Source organism: Bradysia coprophila, chromosome II (genome assembly GCF_014529535.1).
Source record: "Bradysia coprophila strain Holo2 chromosome II, BU_Bcop_v1, whole genome shotgun sequence".
NCBI classification, from domain to species: domain Eukaryota; kingdom Metazoa; phylum Arthropoda; class Insecta; order Diptera; family Sciaridae; genus Bradysia; species Bradysia coprophila.
The window spans coordinates 1,120,400-1,142,522 of NC_050735.1; the positions used below are offsets into that span (position 1 = coordinate 1,120,400).

The following is a 22,123-nucleotide window of genomic DNA, read 5'->3' on the forward strand; positions in this document are numbered from 1 at the left end:
TTTTTTATTCTTCATTTTATTCTTGTCACGATACAATTTCCAACATTTTACTGTTTGAAGCACACCGTTCGGGTCTAATTTTACACCCAAGCACGGTGTAGTATTATGGAGAATGTTTTGCATTTGATTGCATGACCACTTAAGGTTATTTTTAGTGAACCATTTTTTTTTTGTAAAAGAAAGAATTATTTCTGAATAAATGATGCGAATTGCGTTAGGAAATGTGTAACAATTTCTTGATGTGCTTATAACCGTCACAAATATGTCTTCATCAATCTGTTTTAAACCGCATCTTGCATACTTTATGATGCAGGGGCTATTTTTTGGTAAAACATTTTCGTAATTTTCCCTATTTTCCTCGATTTTTCCGAAAACATATTTCGGGAAAATAGGGAAAAATTTGAGAAAAACGGGAAAAATTGGTTTTCCCAAAAATAGTCCCTGGATCTACGAGAACTTATATATAGCTTCGGTTAGTCTTTATTAAAAGAGAAGTAGTTGGGCAACAAATCAATCAATTTCTTCTTTTTTCAACAACGGGTGCCGTGAGACCTTTTTTTTACCTACTACCCGTTGAGTTAGTATTGAATGATTCACTCATTTTGATTAAATCTGGTGGCAGTGAGCAATTTTACGCTTTTATACCAAGGACTAACAACGAAAATTTATGTTAATTTGTTACCAAATCAAGTTTGAACTTACATCCGAGAAAATTTTATAATACAAATTTGGGATGTGTTTCCCCACTGAACGAGTAATGACATTGCACAATGGAACGAAATTACATTGTCAGCAATGTGAAAATATCCACATATCGCAGACAATGACATGTTAATATCGTTTCCACAAATTGCATTTTCAACCTTTTGAACTCTCTACGATGGTTCTGTAGAGCTTATAGTTGACTACCAGCTGTTTGAAAAGATTTTCTGATGTAATCTTTGTTGGAAATTAATTAAAGTTTTAACTCTTATCACTTCTAGTCGTTTTGAGATTCTGTTTTCGTTGCAAAATGTGCATGCGAGTGGAGGTGGTTTTTATGAAAAAAATGTTTTTCCGAATTTCTATCAAAAGTTCTTCTAGTTGCACTTACATTTTTGGTTGCAAAAGACATAAATTGGGTCCCTATATTGTTGAAAAGTTTTGAGTGGTTTTTGCATGTTTATAAATGCATTTAAACGGATCTCAGAAAATAGTTATTTACGCATCTATCGTGGATACGTGGACAGTAGATTTTAGGCAATTTCCCGAGTGCCTCAAATCAACCGTCCAGAACAGATACGTATGCAACTTTTCATGCTGAGGGCCTAATTTACGAGAAAAATTCTGAAATGTATGCCCAAAGCATGAAACGAAGTATTTTTCGCGAGAAAATGAGGAATTGGTCGCTGAAACAACGGGAATTGACCGAAAAGACATGAGAATTTGATCGCAGTAGAAAGGAAAATATTTTTGTGTGCTCAGAAACACAGGAACTGCTCAGGCCATGTTTTTAATTTTAATCGTTTTGAAGGAAAATGCATTCTACGATCGAGTTTCCTTTTTCCTGCGATCAATTCTTGTTTTTCTGCGATCAATTCCTTTTTTCTTGCGATCAATTCCCCTTTTCAGTAATACTTTTTTATGTAAGCTGAACGTTTAAGAGTCAATTCGCCAAAACTTCAACCAAGTTGTATGAAACATGAAAACAAGCCATCAGCGATTTTCGGCGGGTACACAGTAATCGATTCAGGTGATCCTCCTGAGTCATTTGCAACAACAAAAAATCCTCGAAATAATTATGTTTTCACGACGGAGATCATGAAAAAATGTACTGCGTTTGGGTGACCAAAACAGTTTTGGTTGCATACCACCAAGAATACGTAACGCATTTATCTGAAATTATGGTCATTGGTAGAGGTGTTGACGCCGCATGGTTTTGAAGGTTTTTAGCCCCGTACGAAGTACGAAGGGGCCCATAGGATTACGATGCCGTGTGTAATTGATGGAATTCGAAGCAGACGGTAAGGGCAAAGTGTTTGCCTATGTTCATAGATAACGAATCCGCAATACAAATTTTGTCTGTCCGTCTGTCCGTCTGTCCGTCTGTCCGTCTGTCACGTCGATATCTTGAGTAAATCAAATCCGATTTCAAAATTTTTTTTTCCCTGAAAGGTAGTTGAAATAGTGAGGCTAAGTTCGAAGATGGGCGATTTTGGGTCGACCCCTCCAGAGCTGGGCCCCATAAGTGCTTTAACGTTTTCCAAAGATTTCTCTGGCCATTTAAAGGCTACACTTGTAAGTGATACATCAAATGAAAGGTATTTACAATACCTATCCACAAAAAAAAAGTTTATGGAAATTGGATGACCGACTCGTGAGTTAGACCCCTTGGTGTGAACTAGGTACAGGGCGGCAAGCCGTTTTTGCTTGTAGGTTAGTCAAATTTGAACGGATTTAGATGGATTTTGATTTATTAGATAGGTATTAACCGTACCAATCAAGAAAAAAAAAAGGTTTATGAAATTCGGTTTACCGGAGCGTGAGCTAGGTCTCTTGGAGTGATGTTATATGTGGCTACTCGGCCGTACAGTGAAGGTGGTGTTTTTTGTTAATATCTCGAGTAAAATTTAACCGAATTTCATGATTTTTTTTGTTTGAAAGGTACTAACGAATGTAAAGCAGCCGTTGTACTTTCCACCTCCTAACAAAATGGCCGTCGGCCGCCATTTTGGATTTTTGTAAAATCAATATAAATAGGTGAAAATGATAATTCCAAAATCACTGATCAGTGGGAAGTGTAGTTTGTGTTACTTTTGAAAGGAACGTCGTACGGGGCTTCGTAATTGCGCTATGCGCAATTTTTAAGACGTACACATTGCATAAGAATTTTACGACGTTTACGGGCGCAATAGGCTTACGGTAAGAGTAGGGCGACGGACGAAGTAGGGTCACGTGCGCAATAGATGTACGGGTTTGTACGGGGCTCAGTCGCAGCAAACGCTCCGACTGTTCTGACGGCTCGTTTTACTGAATTTATCCTTTGACGAAATACGCCTCATTTCGTCATTTTGTTGGACCTTGACAAAAGGTCTTCTTCTTCTTCTTTTTCAGCCTGTTTCTGTCCACTGCTGGACGTAGGCCTCCCCAATTCTTTTCCATTCCGAACGATTAGTTGCCACTTGTTGCCAATTTGCGCCTGCAATTCTCTTTATACCATTACTCCATCTCTCTGGTGGTCTACCTCTAGGTCGTGTTTTAGGTGGTCTCCAGTTCATGATCTTTTTGGTCCAACGTTCGTCCGTCCTTCTTGCAATATGTCCCGCCCAGCTCCACTTTAAAGATGCTATTCTTTCCATGACATCAACGACTTTTGTTTGTTGTGACAAAAGGTCACTTCCTCAGAATGTGCGAATAGCGAAGAAGAGGCTATTCGTATGTACATTGTGCGAATAGTCACTTCATAATATGATGAGATGACGAATAACGCGAAAGCGATACATAGACAAAAAGTACTAGCAGAAAAATTCGAGGTTCCAATGGGTCATCTCGAAACTGATCACAGCATATGCTGTGTCGTCTTCATTAATCTAGTACAAATAGTATATTACATTGGGTGCTGCGAAAGTCATACACTACATGAAATACCAATTTTGTGTTACGGGACGAACTCACAAGTGTGTATTTAAGCAACAAGGTTAGCATAAGCAGATTGTTATTATCTGTTTGCTACCTTTTTGTAATGTCCACATCATTTCATAGAATAGGCGATTACATCTGGAGAAAATTTATTTAATAAACTTTCCTATGCAATTCTCAAAAGCTAATTAACATATGGATTACTGAGAAATATTAGAAATTATTGAGCTGTAAATTTGAATAGTCCAGAATATTAAAATACACTATTCGCAGGCGCAGAGGTGTAGCATGTCGAGAATATCACCTACCTTTTACTTAAGACTGGTACTGAAAGAATCGACTTTTCCTGACTTGGTACAAAAAATACTATTCTATGTGATGAAACGGTGATGAAAGTAATTCGATTTCGATACACAACGTCACCAACTTTATTGATAAACTAAACAACAACGTGTTATCGACATGTTATTCTACAAATTTATTACGATATTGACGACTGCCTATCCAATTGCACATACAGTCACAGCAATGCTTTTATGTACTCGAACACAAGGACTATTTTCAATATTTAATTAATTCCACCGACAATCGAATAGTAGGACATGGATGTAACATAAAATCATATTACAAGTTAAAATCCACATTTTGCTGTTCAAATAGATAAACTAAATATGAACCAATTCATCCAATGCCAAACGTCCGGAATGGGATAATAGAATTGAGCTGATGATTTCAATACGTCATAATCCCATTCTCAGATAGATATATATTTATCATCTATACAGTGGAAGTAAACATTCGTTGTGAATGTCCATTACAGAAATATTCATCGATTTTATTGAAAGCCCCGCAGTCTTTTTTATTTTGATGTGTGCTTAGTAACACAATTTAGGTCAATTTTGTTGTCATGTGGTTTGGTTAACTGTGGAAAGCAGTTGAATGTAATTAAATGTGTGGCTTTTTGCCCTGTGTAAACACACACGTTCGATTCTAATTTATTGCTTCATTGGTCTGATTCGAAATGAGTTCGACCGTCTAACTGCTTTTCAATAATCGATTAAACGGAACCACGAGGAAGAGCTAGAGATGTGATTAAAATGATTGATACATTCTACCTTACAGCAGAGTCTTCAGAACCTATTCACACTTTCAACATCTTCGAGGGATTCTTTTGAAAAACCACCTACCATAATTGTACCCATTTATATGTATAAAGCGTTCGAAAGGTCAGAGGAATTCAAAACAGGCCTCAGATAGTCTCTAGCCACCATTAGTTGATGATAGCAGGTCTTCAAAGGTCAATAAATTGGTGTTTTTCAGACTCATTTTACGGCCGTTAATTATGTGCGATCTGGATGTGATTGGGTTCGATCACAAACGGACACAAACACGGCATATGAGGCAGCAATAAAAGGCTTGGAAGACCCAGTGAGCTTTTGTTTTGTTTTATTGTTCGCCCACACTTTTTGAAAATTATTCCTTCGGTCCGTGATGAAACCGTGGTTAAAATTGTCACTCTCACTGTTTCTGTTGTGCTCTACGAGCAAATATTTTGCTGAGTAACACGAATCACTACGTTCAAGAAGTCTTACTCGCTGTCTTGTGAACGAATATGGTTGAAGCAACTGAAGATGGACAGTCTCATTCTGTCCTCGGACCGCCATCATAATCGGAGGTTGAAACAGCCCTTTGTTTTTGGTGGTTTTTCCACTATTGTTGTACCCTTCGACGTTTTGGTTTTCTGTTTCCTCCTTTCTTTTGTTTGTGTAGTTTTTGAAAGAGTTGTAATAAACGCTGAGATAGATTTGTTGTTTTGGTTCAGTTCTTTCACTACTTTGGTTGCCTCTTCTCTCTTCAGCTATCTGTACATTGTGTGATGTTGAAGACAGCGTCCGTTGCAGTTTCTCGTTGCAACGTTAAAACAACCACTAAGAATGTCTTAGTGTGATCCAACGTTATAGTGAAAATGTTAGTTGCACATTGGCAGTCGTCGCTACCAACACAGACCTATCATAGGTTCTGTATTCTTTCTCATAAACTTCCATTTTATCATTTTTTCTAACATTTATTAGTAGATGTTTGTCAAACTAGACATGTCCTGAAAGTACTTGACCTCAGCTTTCCAACTCGCACCCAGATCGCACATTATTTAACGACCGAAAATGACCCACTTATCGAAATTTGAAGACCATCCAATGGTGGCTAGAGACTATCTGAGGCGGAGGCCTGTTTTGATTAAATTCCTCAGACCAAGACTTTTCAAACGCTATATATTCCAGACGAACTGGATCCGATTTCGGTAGGTGGTTTTTCAAAGAAATCCCTCTTCTTGTTTTCAGTTCTCATTTCTTCCATCTGCTCGCATTTGACTCGATTATTTAATGCACGCGTAATAGGTGTACTTCCCCTTTCACGCTTCACTCGTCATCAATCTAAATCGAAACAATCGTTCAAGGTCTTGTTATATAGAACCAACAACAACCAAAAACGACAAATTTATTTCCAACAACGCGCGTAAATATGTGAAAAAAAAATCTATTTCACGTGTTGCCCTAAATACTCAAACCGAAATTATATCCAGGAAAACAAGTGAAAGCTTTTCCGTTTTAGTGGTATATATACCTTTTTCCACGAATACACATATATCAGGACATATATCTGTATTAAACAGTGACAGTTTTATACATTCAATTCGTTCACTCCCAATATATGGTGTTGTACGGTTCGTTATGACCTTGAATAATAAACAATTTTTTTTTTTCGTTTTTTCATTCGCTCCGGGAACATACCACATCAATCTTATAAGAGATTCTCCTTGCCTCTTCAAGTTATATTATAAGATTTTTTTTAAATGGAAAATAAATTTTGATGGAAAACCTCTAGGTGTATATACACCCAGTATAGTATACCCGAATGTTAGATTGAGTTATGAGTGGTGGTAAGTTTTCTTTTCGATTTATTTATGTTGTTCACAGTAAATATTCATGCAAGTATGACCGGGAGCTATACGAAATGGGAGAATAACCAGTGGGAGAGAGAAGCGTTTAGAATTCATCATTCGAATATGATTCGGTCAAAGTGTGTTGTTGGTGCTAAGAAGCGAACACCATTTAAGAAAAATTCCCACCATCGTAGATATCGCATAAGCCACCAACAAGATTTCTCGAAACTAATAATTGTCCTTTCCCCGTATGTACCGCTTCATAGAATTTACAATTTTGAACCAGGTGTTGCATCCAACTAATGTAATCACAGATTGACCTATATACTCGCATCTAAATGATGCAATTTCTCTGGTTTTACGGATGGAATAAAATTGAAAACTAAGTTTATTCTCGGAATTGGAAATACGTAACAAAATGTTAACCTCATTTCCTTTCCTCGTATTTCAAATGTCAGCCTTAGCCTTTGCTATTTTCAATTTTACAATGAAATCATATATTGTTGATAGCACAGCAAGTCATTAATTTGTCAGTGGAAGAGCTTACGTTCATAATTGATTTGTATAAAGAAATGTTGGAGTGGAAGCCTTTAATTAAATTTGCTAACTTGACAAGTTATTCATGAGTGACCTCCGATGGAGAGAATGGTACGGCCAAACGTTAGAGGGATAGGAAAAAACGAAATGATCAATTGTAAATTTGGTTGAGAAAGGATATTCAGAAAGAAAATGCTCTGAGGATATTCAATGGTTTTCGTCTTTACTGTTTTTCCTGGATTTATAAGGATTTCCAACAACTTTGAATGATTTCTTTAAGATTTTTAGAGGATCTTCTGATGAAAGTATTTTCGGATGAAAGGATTTTTGAATGATAGGATTTTCTGATAATAGAATTTTCGGATGAAAGGACTTCGGATTCAAATATTTTCAGATAAAAGGATTTTCGGATGAAAAGATTTTCGGATTAAATGATTTTCGGATTAAATGATTTTCGGAAGGAAAGATTTCCTGATGAAAGGACTTCCTGATTTGTTGCTTCTGCAACCACTTGCCCAGTAGATTTCAGTCTGAACAGCAGCAATAAAAGTCGACAGCTTTCCGATTCAATAAAAATTGTTTTATTCTCTTCACCACAGCTTCAAATTCCTACGGGTTACAAATTCAATTCAAATTAGACTCTAGCTAGTAACTACCGTAAAAATGAATCCTTACTTTGGTGTATCTACTGCGCAAACAATTATCGTGTTAAACAGAGCGGCTTGTGAACATAACCTAAACTGAGACTAAAGGAAAAACAAAAAATAAGCTCAGTTCACCCAATGCAGACCGAAGCCCATTTACCTTAACACATTTTGTGCTTATCTTTGCCCTCGATGGCCCCAGTTCAGCGGAACATTCCCCAAATCAGAATCTAACAAACGAAAATGTGATTTTTGAAATTGTTCTAGCACTCAAGGCTACAACCGAACTCACAATTTGAAATTTAAAGTTTATCCAATAGGTCACCGCCTCTGATATCCACGATACTTAAACGTTACTTAATTTACGTTAATTTCGATCACTTCGATCTAAGACTACAACAAACTATTTTCACTTTGATGCAAATCGTTTTCTCCTTTCTCTTCTTCTTCTTCTTTTACTAACACAACGGCTTCCGGCTGTCACTCTGTCTTCTCCTTGGACGTAAAGTGGACTTTCGGTCGTTTCGATTCATTCGCACGTTCGAATCGTTTGTGGCGTACAAATTCGAATCTTTGTTGTTGACACTGATTAAAGGATTTTCGGATGAAAGGATTTTCGGATGAAAGGATTTTAAAATGATAGCATTTTCTGATAAAAGAATTTTCGGTTGAAAGGACTTCGGATGAAAATATTTTCGGATAAAGGGATTTTCGGATGAAAAGATTTCCTGATGAAAGGATTTTCGGATAAAAGGATTTTCGGATGAAAGTATTTTCTGATTAAAAGATTTTCTAGTTTTCAAAACTTTTCATAGGATTTTCTTAGGATTTTTTTTCGGTTGACGGAGTCTAGTGTATCTCCCCTTCCATGGTCTGATTTGTCAACGATTCCTAAATCTTCCAAACGATTTTATTAGTAACGCAAATAGATCTTAATCGCTAAAACTCATAAACTATGACAACATGTCTGTTTATACACCGCTTCACATGGCATATAATGTTATATTATGATTTCATACGTATGGCCGAGTACATTACCCCAAACTATTTCTATCGCATGCCCTGTGTGTGGCACACAAAGTTTATCAGAATAATTCAAATGTAACATCATTATTGTAGCTACTTATGGTGTTATATATATATATCTATATGTACGTATAGTTGAGGTACAACAAGTATATATTTGAAGTGTACATACGTATAATATGTATACGGGTAGTCCACAGAAAGTTTCATCAACAAAAAAAAACCCTTTTCCATTTCTCCAAACCTGTATTGTAGCTCGATCTAAATAATACAAACAAAGCAAAAAAGAAAAATTGGGAAAACTTTTATTACTAACATTACCATTCGCTTAAAACCATTTTTTTTCCTTCATCCAAAATTTTTCCTCTATACAAATTGAACGATGTGAAACCGAATATCGTATACAGTATAGCATACCCTTTGACCTTAAGAAAAGAAACATTCCGCATTTTTCCCAAATAAAATTCATCCGACAGAGCTTTTAACGCTCACCATTTCACACAACATATACTACCATCCATACTCCATTCACTCTCTACTAACACACCGACCGTACACGAGACTGTAACGAAAAAAGCTATAACTGGAACTCAAACATCCAATTGGATTTCATTTGTGTTGAGACACTACAAACACAAACAATTCAATGAACCAGCGAGTTCAACAGATTGCATGTACATATACACAATTCGATAATAAGCGGTGTGTGCCGCGTAACGTTGAACCGACGTTGACATTCACGTAATATCCGTTTGTGAGTGTGTTTGTGTTATTACATTTTTCAAGGTTACATCATTTTAATGTTACTTTTCGTTTTCCATACGGTTATGCGGCTGTACCCACCATCACGTAATATCTATTCAATTGAACAAGTTCGACCAATGAATCGGTTTTATTGATGCTTTTCGAATGCATGGTAGGTGGTAGGCACAAATACGAGGATACGGAAATAACATTTTAAACAACATCGAACGGATGTTCGAAAAGGATTCATAGTGTAAATTGACTATATTCAACCAGTATAACCAGTATGAAACCCCGGGATTTTAATGTTTTGCTTTTCGTTCATTGGCAACAGCTTTTGCATTACTTTGGTTTGATTATTCACAAGGGAAAGTAGGGATCCAATCGTGAATTTCATGTTTTTCTTTTCGCTCTGTAAAAGCTTTTCCTTTTATTTGCTTTGCCTGTACAATTCATGCGTATAGATAGACATACTATGTGACTCATTGTACGTATTATATGCTCCCATTTCCCGATGAACTTCATTCTTTGGCTGACGAAACATTTTTAAGGAAATACATGAAAGTCCTATACATATAGGTTCAACAAATTTCACAGAAAATTGGTCAAGGTGTTGCCACGGGAACATGTACATACTGTGTCTGCTGATATGATTGAAATTAAGGTTCTTTAATTAATGAAATTTTCTTTGTAGAAACAGCTAATATTAGCAAACCCATTATATTACTCTGAGCTACCCATCATTGTGTGTAGTGGAAAAATTATTATTTTCTCAACTCAGTGACGAAAAGTGAAGTTTTCGTTAGCTTTTTTGAGAAAAACGTTGTCTGCCACCGAGTGAAAAATGCTTTTTAGGCACACAATTATGAAAAAGCATTTATCAGTGGCATAAAACTATTTTCAACAAATGAGGCGAGGCCGAGGTTCACAACACATGCTGGAGTGCGATCCTCATTTTTCCAAATGTCACTTTACCGCACTCAATTTTGCGAAGTGTTACATACAACGTTTCGAATAGAAATCATAGCTAGTCACTAGTGATAAAAAGTACATCTTGTGCATCACTAAGTGTGCAGGAAATAGTTATTTATGCAACAAGTGGAATGGGGCTGTTTTTGTCACTATTAGTGAACCACATCGCTACATTTTACATTAATCATGAGGCCTCGAGTGACAATCAACACATCTGGTGCCTAAAAAAGCATTTATCACTCGTTTGCATAATGGTCATTTATGACATCGAGTGCAAAGTACTTCATTAGGCTATAGATGTGTAAATAGAATATTAAGCAAATATCTGACAGTTCTAATGTTTTTGATGATTCGCTCCTCGGAAAATGACTGTGTCAATGGCAATGACTATACAAACTGTGATTTTGCTAATTTTTGCTTTCATTTCTATCCAGGAAAAAGACCAATACGGCAACGAAGTATCTCGATTAGCGCGTCCATTACCTGTCGAATATTTGTTAGTCGATGTACCCGCATCGACTCCAGTCGCACCAATCTATACATTCACTGTGCGCGACGACAGACAAATGTTCCCGGTAGAGAATCGATATTTAGACGGTCATTTACAGGATTTCAATGCACTGTGTGCATACATATCGAATTGGTCGACGAACGATTTCTTGGAGGTGAGATTTATATAGTCGCTTAACACACGTACAAAAAGAAAAATGAAAACTCATTTCGTTTGTGCAACAGGCTGTTTCGGATTTCCATTTACTGTTATATTTATTCCGGATGGACATGTTGCCGATGAAATCGGCTATGTCTCCTTTACTAAATGCCGTTCGAACCAGGGATAATAACTTAGCGCTGGAGTGGAAAAAACAGGAAGTATGGACCACATTGGAGTCATTAATATTGGCTAGTTCCGTACAATCTGGGTGAGTGATCTAAATTAGGCGCCGCTGAAGTTTTCGTACTAAAATTCCTGAAATTTCTATACTCAGTGGCAGTGGCAGCTATCCAAGCGAAGCTGGTCAGGCTGGCGCTCGTGCTGAAACTTGGACTTGCGATCACTGCACCTTTATCAATGGTGGGAATTTGAATATTTGTGAAATGTGTGGACTGCCTATGTAAGTGTTTGCATGCGATTCTGTTCCGATTGTTGGCATTTTACTACAATTGAACAAATTTCAGGGAATAAATGGACGTTGAGTGCTGTGACTTGTTTTATGAAATAAAATTATTCACTCACCGGTCGATGTAAAGGGAACAAACGACAACTTATGTTAGTTTCTTTGAAAGAGAAGAATTATTTTTTTTTTGTTTTTTTAATTTTAAATAAATTTCAGTGAAAATTCAGATATGTTTCATGTAATTTTTGGTTTCTTACTCTACCTTAACGGTGAGAATAAAAAAAAATAATATTTAATCTGACTACTGATCTTGCGATGTATGGTTTTGTTTCAATGGACCCGGAAAGTTGAACAAGTAGTAGGACCAGACCAAGATTTTAAAAGAACGCGCTAGGACATCTACCAATCTGGCTTTTAGCAAAGTTACATTACGACCAAGTAGCCCCTTGGTTTCACTAGAAGGATATACTTAGTTGATTTTCAAAAACCTTTTGTCTCTGATTGGTTGGTATGGTTGATACTTTTCACATTTCATCTGAATGTCTCACCCGAACCTGAACTAAGATTTCAACTTGACCGAAACCTGAAATTTTCCATTTCAAGTTCAATTGAAACAGGTCAGCCCGAAGTCAATCTAAGCCCTAGAATTAATGTTCTCGAGCACTCATCGCCGAAGCCACAACTCAAAAAACCGTTCACTTGACGTTGACCTTGCAACATACGAGGTGGTACCTTGACACAATCTCAAAGAGCATGAACGTATAAACACTTACAGTGGCCAATTAATTTTCTCCTAATCACTCACAGTTAATATCAGTCATCCATAGCTTGGAGCCATGTGTTCATGACGAAAACTCGAAAAACGGTTCCAGAGTCTAAAAGAAACACTCTTTTGGCAGTATCTTCGGATTACCTCAACAATAAGTCCAAAACATTGTTGCTTAAAACACACTCATCTGAATTTTTAAAGTTTACCGAGTCTCCACCTGCATCCCTTGCACCCTTCGAACTAATTCTTTGGTACCATTACATATTATATCAATTACAACCTTAATACCATCACATTTGGTTATAATGAGGATAACCTGCAACAATTCGAAAAGTTCCCAAAGAAATTGGACATATAGCACAGCTTACTATGTGCGGTGCAATGTCATCGTCGTCACACATTTAGTTAATGAGTTTCACCTGCGACTATTCGAAAAGTTCTCAAAGAAAATGGGCATGCAACAACAACTCAGTCCACGTGTTGCTTCAACGAACGAAAATTACGTTGCAATTGGATCTCTCTAAATAATTGAATAGACTGAATACACTGGACTCAGATAATTGAATTTACTTAAGACGTTGCATTGGAACCGTTTATCGTTTGATCATTCTATTGAATAATTGAATTGAATCGGAAACAATTTAGGCTTACCGGTACGTATGCAATTAACGTGACTATGTCAGATGCCTGCATCCATACTATGGATTCCATAGCCGAGCAAAGCGTAACATACTTTACAAATGATGCCTAATTGCGATTCAGCGAAAAAAAAAGTTTATGAAAATCGGTTCAGTCGTGGGCTCTTGGAGTAAGTAGCTACAAGGGCTGGTCACAGTTTTTCGTTTATGTTTAGAAATGTACAACCAACAAAGGTTACATATCGAGGGCAACATCACTACAGGGTATATCTCCAACATCTCAGGAAATACTGAGCCGATTTTTTGATATTTTTTTTTCGTGGAAGGTGGAAAGTTATGAATTTTGAGCCCGACATGAAGTCAATCGGCCAAACGCTTTGCAAGATATTGTCGAAAAACTGAAAAATCTCTAGAGAATACGACCGACAAAAAAATGCTAATCTCACTGAAATTTATGTCGGGCTCAAAATTCATTACTTTTTAGTACCTTCAGAGAAAAAACGAGCCATCAGAACAGTCGGAGCGTTTGCTGCGACTGAGCCCCGTACAAACCCGTATATCTATTGCGTACGTGACCCTAGTGCGTCTGTCACCCTACTTTGACCGTAAGCCTATGCGCCGGTTAAAGTAGTTAAAGTAAAATTATTATGTAATGTGTACATCTTAGAAATTGCGCATAGCGCAATTACGAAGCCCCGTACGACGTTCCTTTCAAATAAAACAAAAATTTCAAATAGCCCTAAAATTTTAATTTATTGAGTATAAATACACATAGGGCCTAGTATCGGCCTCAGTCCGAGGATCCATTTTTTTTTTCAACTACATTCTATTCGGCCTTTGATTACCTTCCAAATGAAACAAAAAATACGAAAAACGGATGAAATTTGCTCGAGTTATATGTAAAATACACATAGGGCCCTAGTAGCGGCCTTAGTCCGAGGACCCAAATTTAATTTTTTTTCAACAACATTCTATTCGGCCTTTGATTACCTTCCAAATGAAACAAAAATTACGAAAAACGGATGAAATTTGCTCGAGTTATATGTAAAATACACATAGGGCCCTAGTAGCGGCCTTAGTCCAAGGACCCAAATTTAATTTTTTTATCAACAACATTCTATTCGGTGTTCGATTATCTTTCAAATGAAACAAAAATTACGAAAAACGAATGAAATTTACTCGAAATGTAAAATACACATAGGGCACTAGTAGTGGCCTTAGTCCAAGGACCCAAATTTAATTTTTTTTCAACAACTTTCTATTCGGCGTTCGATTACCTTCCAAATGAAATAAAAATTACGAAAAACGGATTAAATTTACTTGAGTTCTATGTAAAATACACATAGGGCCCTAGTAGCTTTTCACTTCTAAGGCCCTAACTCACGGTCCACTCACCCGATTAAAAAAAAAAATTCCTGGATTGGTATTGACAATACCTATCATTTGCCGTGTCATTTACATTTCCATCGTTTATTTTGCCATAAATATCACCAAAAGACCTTCAATCACTTAGGTGGCCCTAACTCACGAAGGGCCGACCCGAATATGCCCATCTTCGAACTTAGCCTCACTATTTTGACTATCTTTCAGGGATTTTTTTTTTTTTTTGAAATCGGATTTGATTTACTCAAGATATCGACGTGACAGACAGACAGACAGACGGACAGACGGCCCAAATTTTTATTGCGGATTCGTCATCTATGAACATAGGCAAACACTTTGCCCTTACCGTCTGCTTCGAATTCCATCAATTACACACGGCATCGTAATCCTATAAGCCCCTTCGTACTTCGTACGGGGCTAAAAAGGTCCTGAGATATTAAGTCTGTCAGTTGTAGTCTTTAGTTTTTAAGTTAAGTCAAGTATTAGAAAAGGTTTTTGTCTAGTTTTCCTTTCGCCCTCTCGCTCGTCAGTCGCCATTTATATAAATAACTAACACATTAACGCTGAATTAAGTTGAAAAGCCGTCCTTAGGCTAAACACTTACTGCAAGTGAAATATTATTATTATATTCGTAATTTGTATTTTTTTGAATAATAAAGTTCGTTAAGTTAAAGGTCCTGAGATATCGTCTGTAATGAAAGCTGTAGGTCATTCAATCCAGTGAATAAATCAAAATCGGGATTGCAAGTTAGACTGACCGAAGGGAAGGCTACTTTGCCATACAATGATAAGATTGCTGTTTGTCTATATCGAGTACATTTTAACCAATTTTCATGAATTTCTTTAACTCTTAAAGGTAAAGACCGTTAAGCTGGTTTCAGTTCTTTAGCGAAATGGCCAATTGGATTTTAGTAAAAATGAAAGCTAGAAAAAAAGGAGTGATTGGTTATGGGTTAGGGTAGTTTCACTCATCCTATTTGCGTACTACTGTAATACAGTAGTACTGTATATATCTCAGCTATTACCTATACCAGTCTTTGAATCCATTCCAACCAGGTTTCAGTTCACTTTTCAACAAGCCATCTGACCTTTACCTTACAAATTTCACTTTCCGGGCGCAAAATAAGGTCATGCTAATAATGTACTAAATTAGAGTGCGCATTGCCGTGCCTGGTATGTTCAGAACCTCGATAATATACTTACTTCGCACTTGAATTCTGATGGTGCAATTCTACCGTTTCATATGAAAATTGGTCGATCTATATTGATACGCTGTTTGCTGTACATCGATCAATTTACATACACATTGCACAACGATCACCACTATCTTTAAAATCGAATTGAGTGCATGTATAAAACCGGCAGTATCAGCTTGGAAGCAGGTTGCAACAGTCGATAAAAAATTCAAAGAAAATGTATTCAATTCAAGTGGACAAAACGTTTCAGCAAATTATAAAGCTATTTTACCTGAGTGGATTATGGCAAAGTGACGAAGAATTCAAATACCGCAGAATAAGCAAGAGATTATTTTACACTTTTTTCGGTGCTTTGTTCCCAATGTTTTTTTCATCTAATTTTTTTCTCTGTGACGATCGAAATGAATCCATTTTTTCAGTGCAGGCAGTCGTTATAGTTTCGGTAGCTTACGTGAAATTTTTGTACCTTCTGTTCAAGAAACCAGAGATCCTCGTATTTTTATTCGATCAGACCGTTGTTCACTCAATTAAAAATCGTGAAGAATATGAGCGAATGAACAGAAAAATAGAAAATTTCATGCGATTTATACGTCTGTACTGTTGGGCTTTCTTCATCACTGCTCCTTTACTCATAGTAATGCCAATATTCTCCGACGACAAAGAATTGCCTATTTCCATCAGTTTATCGTGGAACGATTCAGAAATTGTTTATTGGTTGGCCTATTCGTTCATGTCATTGTCAACTGTCTTGTACATCACAGCTAACCTAATTACGCCGCTCATTTGGTACATAATGCTGAATTACTGCATTGAATACGAGTTGTTGGGAAATAAATTGGGGAAATTGGGAGTAGGAAAGAAGATTGTTGAGACAGTCACGAAACATAAAAACTTGAGAATGTCACAACGAAGTATGTTCGTTGAAGATTTGATTGTTTTGATAAGATCCCATCGCAACTTAACAGAGTACGACCTTTGGCAATTTCGAATAGATATCCAATTAAATTGTTGATTCCATTCCAAAACAGAACAGTTGAGCGATTCCGATCTTGTTTCTCGACATTATTTTTGGGTCAAATCACCACCAGCAGTATCTGTATTTGTGCTTCAGTTTACAGCTTGGCCTTTGTGAGTACAACCGAAATCCCGATAGTACGAAAAATGTTCAAATCGTAGTCTCATTTCAATTCAGGCGTCGAAGGAAAATATTGTTCAGACAGAAATGTTTGTCATTATCCTGCTCTATGGAATTTTTGATATTTTTCTGGTTATGTACTTGGCAAACGACATAACCATTGCGAGTGGATGACTATCTTTCTGCTTATTTGAGTCAAATTGGATGGAGCGGACAGAATCTTGTGGACAATATGTTCTTATCCTTGGTGAAGTGTTGAATCAACCACAACAATTGGTGGTCTTGATATATCCAATGAACTTGGAAACTTTTGTGAGGGTTAGTGAAAAGCTTTGACTTTGCATTTAACTTTTTGCTTAAATTTCGTCCTCACGAACAGATAATCAATGGTGCATACAGCATGTTCAACATCCTAAAAAACTTTCAATGAAACTAGTAAAGATAGTTGGATTACACAATACAAATCTTTATTAATTTAGTGTTTAATGACTATGACTCGATTTTACAATGTAACACAAAAACAAAAATATTGCTTTACGAACTATGAATGACATAGGATTTTATCTTAAAGTATTAAAAACGTTGGTTGGTAGAGGTTAGGTGTTATCCTTTGGCAGAAGATTTTTTTTTATTAAATAAAACTTTAAAAAAAAGATTATTTGCTAAAAACTAAAAGAAAATTTAATGGCAGTCGTTTAACTACGAGCAGAGACTCTTCTTAATTTGATCTTCAGTATGTTTGCAATTCTATGTAGGTCAGTCGTAGAGTATGTATTAGGGCCTCGGAAGCAACAAACAAGTAAAATGTTTCCGACAAAAATGTGCATTGAAAATTGTGAAAATCGTCATTTTTAAACTGGACGAGTCTTCAACACCTTCCCTTGGGACGAATATTTTGTATTATTACTATTAGAATTACAACCTCTACCGATTACAACCCCAATAAGTTTTCCTAGGTGTCTTGCAGAACCTGGTTCAGGGCTCCAAGCTGATTAATAATATCCAAGACTGTACACTTTGGGAAGTTCACGCAGATTATTATACGCGAGCGACACACCATTTCTCATACGAAAAAGTTCAAGGTTGTAAAGTACTTCTAAGTACGCTGGGCTATGACTTTGGATGAAGTTGAGAGTCAAACTGAGCTAATGACTTTGACTTTACGTGTATTCGTATAGTAACATTTCTGAGCCCTGACCCATAACTGTCCGGAGAATTGAAAATTTAGAGAAGTAGAAGTAGAGAAGTGGACAGCGTATTCAATTTCAAATTTTTCGGATATAATGTTGACTGTTGAGTTCATTCATTAAGTAAATCCACTCGTAACATCTAAGGCATTTTTCGCTAATTTTTTTTTTCTCCGATTGGTTAGTATGGTTGTTACAAACGCGAATCAATCGAGCAACATTATTTTGACGAAAGATTCTTTGAACGATCTATTTTATCCATTGATCGTTGCCATATATGAATTTATAGCAAAAGTCATTTACTAATTACGTTGACCTTACCGGAAAGACAAAATTTAAGTCGTACGGAGCAGACGTGCAAATCGAATCATATAGAATAAAATTTGTTAGATTCCGTCTCATCCTGAAAAATTACAATTAATTCTCAATTCGTTTGTGTTGTGTAAACTAAATAGCCTCAATACAAACAACACACACTCTACGGATAATAGCGGCAGAGTCGAAGCCTAGTTTATGCGTGGTCAATTTATTTGTATAAGCCCGTTGTGGTCATAGGATAATTTACACGAAAAGATTGCACGACGACAAATAGTTTACGACAGGTGTACGCGAAATACTATTCGTACGTTTGTTATTGCCATCCACGTTTACATCTAGGGAAATTATTGTAATTTCTTTCTGTTTTTTCAATGTTTTAGAATTTTAAAGCTCTCAGTTTATTTGAGAACAATAAACGAATAAATCTACAAACGGATCGTTTTACTCTGCGGTCAGCGGTGCTATTAGAAGTTTAGTTACAAACGCCTGGTCGTAACAATGGTTGATACCTTTCACATTTCGTCGGAATGGCTGACCGAAACCCTAACCTGAACTAAGATTTTAGATTCGAACCGAACTTGACCAAGACTTGATATTTTCGGTTTCAAGTTCAATTGAAACATGACAGTCCGAACTCGATCAGAGCCTTAGAATTAATGATCTCGAGCACTCACTGCCAAAGCCACAACTCCTAGAGAACATGAAGGTATAAACACTTACAGTGGAGAGCTACTTAGTTTACCCTTAATTACTCACAGTTGATGTCAGTCATTCATAGCTTGGAGCCATGTGTTCGAGACAAAAAAACAGCGCTGGGGTGCTACTCGAAAAACCGTTCCCGAGTCTAAAAGAAACACTTTTTTCGCAGTATCTTCGGATCAACTCGGCAATAAGTCCATAACATTGTTGCTTAAAACACACTCATCGCACAGAGAAACGGGTGTCCTGCATTGAATCAATTTAGTAAAGTATACAAACCAATGAAAGTAAATAGATAGGTATGGCCAAACGTTCAAATTTGTTCTAGCCGGAGCACATACGGATTTGCATGGCGCCACCTCAAACGAACTCATTTCTAGTGCAAATTTCCACTAGAAATGAGTTCGTTTGAGGTGGCGCCATGCAAATCCGTATGTGCTCCGACTTGTATGGACTGGCCATACCTACTTATCTACTTTCATTGATACAAACACCGAAGGAGTGCAGGCTTCAGCGGATTGTAAAAAATATTTCGCTAATTGATGGAGAATGTGAATGTGGTAGACTGCTTGGTGAAAAAGGACTTCATCTAACACAAATTAAAGACCGTGGACATATACTTGACATTTCAATGTGTGCAACATAGAGTAACTTAATTTCAAAACACTACGGAACCCCGCGATTCCAACTAAATAAAAAACACATACACAACAAGTCAATCGATGGAAAATGGACATGTCATTACTTTCTGTCCTCTTAGCAGGCCTACAAAATTCGATACGTCACACGGGAAATTACTGTCGGACTTCAGTCCTTGTTTGTGACGTAAATGACTAATGTTATGGTACTGGTAATACCAGCAGCTGGTTGCTGGTATACATAATTAGTCCCATGGGTGCAAAGGAAGCTGATGGTGACTCGCTGAAGTTTAATAGTTGAGATTATCGGAATGTCATACAACGGTCGATTTTCGACAGACAGAGCCGTTAAATAGTTGTAGAAGCAGAGAGACATTATCTCTCCTAATACAAAAAAAAAACTTTTTGAAACTGTAGAACTCTGAACTTTACAACGGCACTACTTTTAATCTAATTCGCATTAACAGTGTCTTTTGAACGCATAAATTAAGCGATATTTCAAGACTTTATGACCTTCCGAAAATCTCAAATTTTAAAGTTCAACAAGTCTCCACCAGCCTTTGCACCCATAGAGCTAACTCTTTGCAATGAAAGTAGATAAGTAGGTATGGCCAGTCCATACAAGTCGGAGCACATACGGATTTGCATGGCGCCACCTCAAACGAACTCATTTCTAGTGGAAATTTGCACTAGAAATGAGTTCGTTTGAGGTGGCGCCATGCAAATCCGTATGTGCTCCGGCTAGAACAAATTTGAACGTTTGGCCATACCTATCTATTTACTTTCATTGACTCTTTGTACCATTAGCATTAGATCCCAACCGATTACAACCTCAATGTCATCACATTTGGTTAAAATGAGTTTCACCTGCAACTATTCGAAAAGTTCCCAAACAAATTGGACATATAACTCAGCGTACTATGTGCGGTACCATATCATCGTCGCTACACATTTTAGTTAAATGAGTTTCACCTGCGACTATTATAATTTAGGGATCACAGAAAAAGTCTTTTGTGAAAAAACGATGTGAAAATACGAAGCGCATCTGAGATTAATTCTCAGATGCGTTTCTCACAAGCGATGGAATAGTTATTTGTGTATCTGTTTTGGACGATTGTTTTTAGGCAATTTCGCTTGTTGTAGCCCGAACGAAGTGAGGGCTACATGCGAAAGTGCCTAATAGTCATTTGTGTACCTGTTTTGGACGATTGATTTTAGGCAATTTCTCGGATTGTAGGCCGAACGAAGTGAGGCTTACAAGCGAAAGTGCCTTAAATCAACCGTCCCAAACAGGTGCACATGTGAGTTTTCATGCAGAGGGCCGGAAACCCGAGAAAATTCGAAAAATTGCCCTCATTTTCGGCCCCGAAGCATGAAAAATCAATCGTCCAAACAAATACTCAAAAAAATTTTCATGTAAGGGGTCGAAAACCTGAGAAAAATATCGAAACTCCCTCATTTTCGGCCCCGACACATGAAAAATGGTTATTTGTGTACCTGTTTTGGACGATTGATTTTAGGCAATTTCGCGGATTGTAGGCCGAACGAAGTGAGGCTTACAAGCGAAAGTGCCTTAAATCAACCGTCCCAAACAGGTGCACATGTAAGTTTTCATGCAGAGGGTCGGAAACCCGAGAAAATTCGAAAAATTGCCCTCATTTTCGGCCCCGAAGCATGAAATGGTTATTTGTGTACCTGTTTTGGACGATTGATTTTAGGCGATTTCGCGGATTGTAGGCCGAACGAAGTGAGGCTTACAAGCGAAAGTGCCTTAAATCAACCGTCCAAAACAGGTGCACATGTAAGTTTTCATGCAGAGGGCCGGAAACCCGAGAAAATTCGAAAAATTGCCCTCATTTTCGGCCCCGAAGCATGAAATATAAGATTTTCATTACACCAACTACGAAAGTTGTAATTTTCGCTTCCCGAATGAGATGCGAAAGTATAAAAATTCAACTCTCAGTTAGCCACGACATCACAAGAGGTGCGAAAATACTTTCGCCTCCCAACAGAGGAGCGAAAGTACTTTCGCCCCTCAAACGAGGATGCGAAAGTAAATGACAGCAACAACATGTGTTCCGTCTGGTGTCGTTCTGATCACTGTGATTGTTGTGATAGAAAAGAACGTTGCCAATAATTTATAATTTTTTTATGCCAAATACTGCGAAAGTTTGTATTTTCGGTCCTCAAATGGTGACCGAAAGTAAAAAAATTCAGGCCTTGGGCCGAAAGTAAATGTCACTGTCATCATTTTACTTTCGGTCCTCATATGTCACGAAAGCACATGTTCACTTGATTGAAAGTACGCATTGAGTGTAGTGTTGTGTTGACGATAACCAAATGTTTTATTAGCAAGTGAATGTGTGTTTATTGTAATTTTATCTGTTAAATCATTTTTATTTTTATACCAGGGGGCTGCCGCCCCCTGGACCCCCGAGCTTTTCGGCATTTTACAGTTTTTATAGCAAATCTTGTTGATAACTCAACAGTTTCATTAAATTTATGTTTTGTTTCGGACCGAAAATACAAATCTTCCGCAGTATTTGGCATAAAAAATAGTATG

The 22,123-nt window shown here is 37.1% G+C and overlaps 3 protein-coding genes across 4 annotated transcripts in view; all 3 read left to right on the forward strand.

The window, feature by feature from the left end:
- Positions 1-11,898, forward strand: part of LOC119068580 (nuclear protein localization protein 4 homolog) — a 39,681-nt gene extending 27,783 nt beyond the window's left edge. For both annotated transcript variants that reach the window (XM_037172341.1, XM_037172263.1), the window contains exons 9-12: positions 10,917-11,147; positions 11,218-11,402; positions 11,469-11,594; positions 11,659-11,898. In XM_037172341.1, the coding sequence (XP_037028236.1) occupies positions 10,917-11,147; positions 11,218-11,402; positions 11,469-11,594; positions 11,659-11,665 (549 nt within the window). In that variant the 3' untranslated portion in view covers positions 11,666-11,898. The remainder of the gene's footprint in view (positions 1-10,916; positions 11,148-11,217; positions 11,403-11,468; positions 11,595-11,658) is intronic.
- The window catches only part of LOC119075071 (putative odorant receptor 71a), a 190,260-nt gene that overhangs the window by 118,524 nt on the left and 49,613 nt on the right, over positions 1-22,123 (forward strand). The window lies entirely within an intron of this gene.
- Positions 15,793-17,148, forward strand: LOC119072964 (putative odorant receptor 71a). Its single transcript, XM_037178315.1, is given in 4 exon segments — positions 15,793-16,549; positions 16,612-16,711; positions 16,776-17,036; positions 17,098-17,148. Coding segments are annotated over 4 exon segments (1,161 nt in total). The 5' UTR covers positions 15,793-15,800.